The sequence below is a fragment of the Rhodamnia argentea genome, chromosome 2 (assembly GCF_020921035.1).
Source record: "Rhodamnia argentea isolate NSW1041297 chromosome 2, ASM2092103v1, whole genome shotgun sequence".
In the NCBI taxonomy this organism is placed as follows: Eukaryota; Viridiplantae; Streptophyta; class Magnoliopsida; order Myrtales; family Myrtaceae; genus Rhodamnia; species Rhodamnia argentea.
In genome coordinates, this window is record NC_063151.1 from 31966722 (window position 1) to 31971073 (window position 4352).

Genomic DNA, 4352 nt, shown 5'->3' on the forward strand with positions numbered 1-4352 from the left:
GCCTAAATTTAACACAGACGTGTCTATCTCTCTAAAGCTATCGCGTGAACCGAGTGCGTTAATCATGAATTTATCCCATTGGCCCATGTACAAATTTGGTGCACCGGACCTAATTTTTTAGAAAGGTTGTATTTTTATTATTTTTGTCTAAGCATTAATGTGTATACACAAACACACATATTTATTTATGCGTGTACCAACAGAGGTGTCTAAGACAGGACATAAAAGTTTTTGCAATAAAATAGGTTAAAGTTCACAGCAATTTAAAATTGGGGGGTTTGTCTTTTGTATAAAATGAAACCGTGCGCGAAACTTAACCTCCTCAATTAATACGGAAACAAGATGTTCAATGGCTACTTGAGTAAAATGAGAAAAAAAAAAAAAGGACTATAGACAAAATAACGATCTACCGTTTACATAGTATAGAAGTTAGTAAGTTTTCGATAAGTCGAAAGTTACTTTTGCCTCATTGAAACATACTAATAATCACCTGAAAAATTTTCTAGTCACAAATACATGCACACCTATATTTCCAAATATATAGAGAAAATTTCACCGATGGCAGTGGAAACCATTTATAGCAATTATATACAGATAAATCTGTATAATGAAACTTGAAAAATGATTGCATGGCGGTCATACTATGTTATGCTTACCATAAAAAAATTTCACAACTTTTTCTTTTAATGTTATGTGCTAGCCACAAATTCTTTTGTGGCTGGCATTAGATTGTCCACTGTCAAAATGACAATCGACGGTCAGCCTAGCAGGGCTCTTGAAACTTTGTTTTGTGTTTAGAAAGTCACTTAACCATGCGAAAAAGCTTAACAATTACTGATAGGAAAGTTTGTTTATAATACTATACATTCGAAAGCAATCTATTTCTCGTGGATAGTTTCTCTGACGTTGCAATGTACGAAGTTGAAGTTTTTTGCATTTTCCTGCCTCTCCATGTCCAAGCATGCATAAACCAGCTTGACCATCTTGTTATCAAGAAGGCAATTAAAATCCACCTCATTACAATGAGACTACGCATCTGTTTTTTTTTTTTTTTATGTATTATTTTTTCGTATCTGTTTGTTATAGTGTACTTATGTAAATACCAAACTCAATTAGCCCGCAAACCTAAGCTGTGTGGCGTTCATTCATGCATGGACTGCTTGAGATATTCGAGCATTTGTCATCTCTACCTAACTCCATTAAAAATAAAGTGGATGTGTTAGAGCAACCGATTTAAGCTTGATATAGGTGCATCTTGAACGTAAATGTCTGATTCGCGAAGCAGGTAGACATACGTTAATGAGAATGGGACAAGGAAATTGTAGAACAAAAGGGATGAAAATGACTCGAAGAACTCTTATTACAAGTCGAAATTATAGAACAAAAGGGAGTGCAAGAACAAACATAGACTAGTTCGAGCAATAAGACAAAGCCTAGATCACAGAGATGCTATAACCTGCATGAACATCAGACTAGCAGAGAACTACTTGATTAATTTGTTGATCGCTTCTTAAACATGTGAATTATAACAAGAAGAAGATTATGTGAAATTCCTCAGACTACTAATTAGTTGATTAGATCATCAGAAGAGAAAAAAACTACAGGGATAAATATCTGGGAAAATTTCTCTAGGGATCAATGAACATATCAAGAAGAAATCCCCACACCAAGGAAATCTATGAAAGGAACACCCTTGTGCTTGAGAGACTCATCTGCTTGTTCTTGATGCGTCGAATTAGCGTGCAATCTCGTCTTCTCTAACCTCGGCATTTCATCGTGGAAGCTCACCATCTCCTGTTTCTTCGTTGTGTTACCAGCGTTGCAGCCGTCGTTGAGGCAAACATACCCAAATGGACTTGGAACGACCCTCCGGTAGGGGTTAATCGAGTGAGCACTTGAAACGTATGAATATGGAAGGGAATGGAAGGGTTGGCTCAAACTTCTGAAAGCCTCTGTAGCCGAATAATTACTGGAAGCTCGATTGTAGTAATCTCTTCTCTCTACTCTATTTAAATTATCAACTGAAGATGAGTTGTGCACGGACTTTGCGAGCGGTTGGTTGCCTAAAGTCCAAGAAGCTGACGAAGATGACGATAAAGCGAAATTTCTCTCCCTACTGGGGCCGTGAAAGATGAAAAATCCCTTCCCCTGATCGCTCCCAAACTGCGAACCGAGCAACTCATCTTGGAAATGAGTCTTTCTTCCTTGAAAAACTGTGGTATCACCGAGAGAGTACTCTTGGTGGCTTCTTTTACCACAGAGCTTGGACTGCTCTCTTTGCTTTCTGGCCATTATGACATGCCAATGGTTCTTGACGGCGTTGTCCGTTCGCCCGGGAAATAATCTCGCTATGAGTGCCCACTTGTTTCCGTGCACGCGGTGAGCCGCGAGAAGCCTTTCCTCTTCTTCTTCGCTAAATGGCCTCCTGTTAATTCTTGGATCGAGTTGGTTAAACCACCTTAATCTGCAACTCTTTCCTGTAAAAAAGTGTTCTGAATTATTAGCATTCAAACAGAAGATCCTTTGCAGATTTAATTGGTAAAGAAATTCAGCCAAATCTCAGTCATACGCTCTAAAGTTATACTCGTCCGTATGATTGCAGTAAATTGAACAAAATAAGAGCCACCCAGAAGTATGTGAGAGAGAGAGAGGGGTCCAACTGAACTTTCAACAGCACATAGCATTCCATCATCTGATCGTGAATTGATTTACAAGAACTAAAATCTGGAAAGTTAAAATTGATCCGCAAGACAGAGAGAGTTCATATGCATGTGTTCGGATCGAATTAAAATATCATGCCTGATCTTCCTTGAAGCTTCTCTGCAATAGAATTCCAGTTCTGCGCACCGTACTGCTCGACAAGCTGCCGGAGCTTCTCATCCTCTGCAGGTCTCCAGTGGCCACGTGGACAAGCGGTAGCACTCTTCCCGTCGTCGCCGGAGCCCGAGTTCGCTCGTCCCGACGGATCCATGATCGCGTGGCCGAGGGAAGTTATCCCTCATCCGATTCGAGATCAAAGTAAATGCCTGGCTTCGTGATTCGCAGTATATATAGGAAATGGGATATGTGCACAATCATCAGAAGTAGAACCAGCAAAATAAGAAAGAAGGGTTTGGTTTAGGGTTGCGGATGAGCAGTCACTTTTGTTGGTTTTACACGACAAAAAAAAGAAAAAGAAAATTTAAGGCTGCTAATTCATGTTCATGTATTTGTGGAGAAAAAGCACTGAACTTTTTCTTGTCCGTGTGTTATTGGCTCATGAGTTACGAACGAACTCTTACTTCGCTTATATAAATATAATATGATCTTTCTATGTCAATATGACCCATTTTTCTATTTTTCTTCCGCAATGATTTAATCACTTCTTTTTAAGCCATGGTACTACGTTAATGTCAGAAGCTCTAGCTATCTGAGCAGTTGCTTGGTTTGTCTCACAGGGACAGCTCTCCTATATATTTCGAAGACTGCTTTCCTAATGATCCTCCCTCCGGAAGGATGATTTTTTTCTTTATCAGGAAAGTGGGGATGAGAAAATTTTGTCGACCGACAGTCGTTCGGTTTTCTCTAATCCGATCGCATGTTAAGGAACAAATGAGATTCACATCATAGCTAGTCGCTCAGAAAAAAAGTTACACAGTCCGATACGGTTTACATGACATTTTGAATTTGCTCAATACAAGTCTTCAACTCACTCCTAATAATAAAATCTGGAGTACATATATCAAAAGAAGCCTGGGCTATGTCATAAACAGTTTGCTTATTGATGTAGCTTCTTTGGTTATTGCGATATGGGAGAGAGAGAGAGAGAGAGAGAGAGGTGTTGCAAGAAGGCTCTTGCTTACCTAAAATGAATAAACTAAGGCTAATGCCATAATAGCGAACAAGCTATCCTCCTTGAGCATGTTTGACGAAGATTGTTAATGCGTTTCTGTTTATGTACATGTCGATAAGAAAAGTGTCCATGTCAATGTAAAAACGGTCATCCACCCCATTAACGCGTGATTCTTTTTAGACACTCGCGTTGATGGGATCCCCATTTGGAAGGGCAAATGCATGTGGTAGATGGATTAGTGATTGTTGTTGTAATAATACCTAGTTAAAGACAACTTAGATAATGTCCATCAAACTATATCAATACGCTCCCAAATCTGACGTGAAATCAACTCTCGACACTATCTTTAGAGATTGTAAAGACTTCCATATATATCCTTCATTTCCCAATCTTTTACATGTATTATGTCGAATACTTGCTCACATATAAGTGTCCATTTCCAGGCTGCCATTTCTGTTAGGTACAGATGTTCCTAGAAGTAAAATACGCAACGTAAAATATGCGACGTAAAGGGCAGTGT

General features: G+C 39.0%; 1 protein-coding gene across 1 annotated transcript; it reads right to left on the bottom strand.

Moving 5' to 3' along the window:
• Positions 1-1343: 1343 nt before the first annotated feature.
• LOC115740061 (transcription factor MYB64-like) lies at positions 1344-3156 on the bottom strand. The gene is made up of 2 exons (XM_030673432.2): positions 2800-3156; positions 1344-2477 (listed from the first exon to the last, which is right to left on the bottom strand). Exons 1-2 carry the CDS (start codon positions 2969-2971, stop codon positions 1648-1650), a joined length of 1002 nt encoding a protein of 333 aa, XP_030529292.1. The 5' UTR covers positions 2972-3156; the 3' UTR covers positions 1344-1647.
• Positions 3157-4352: the final 1196 nt, after the last annotated feature.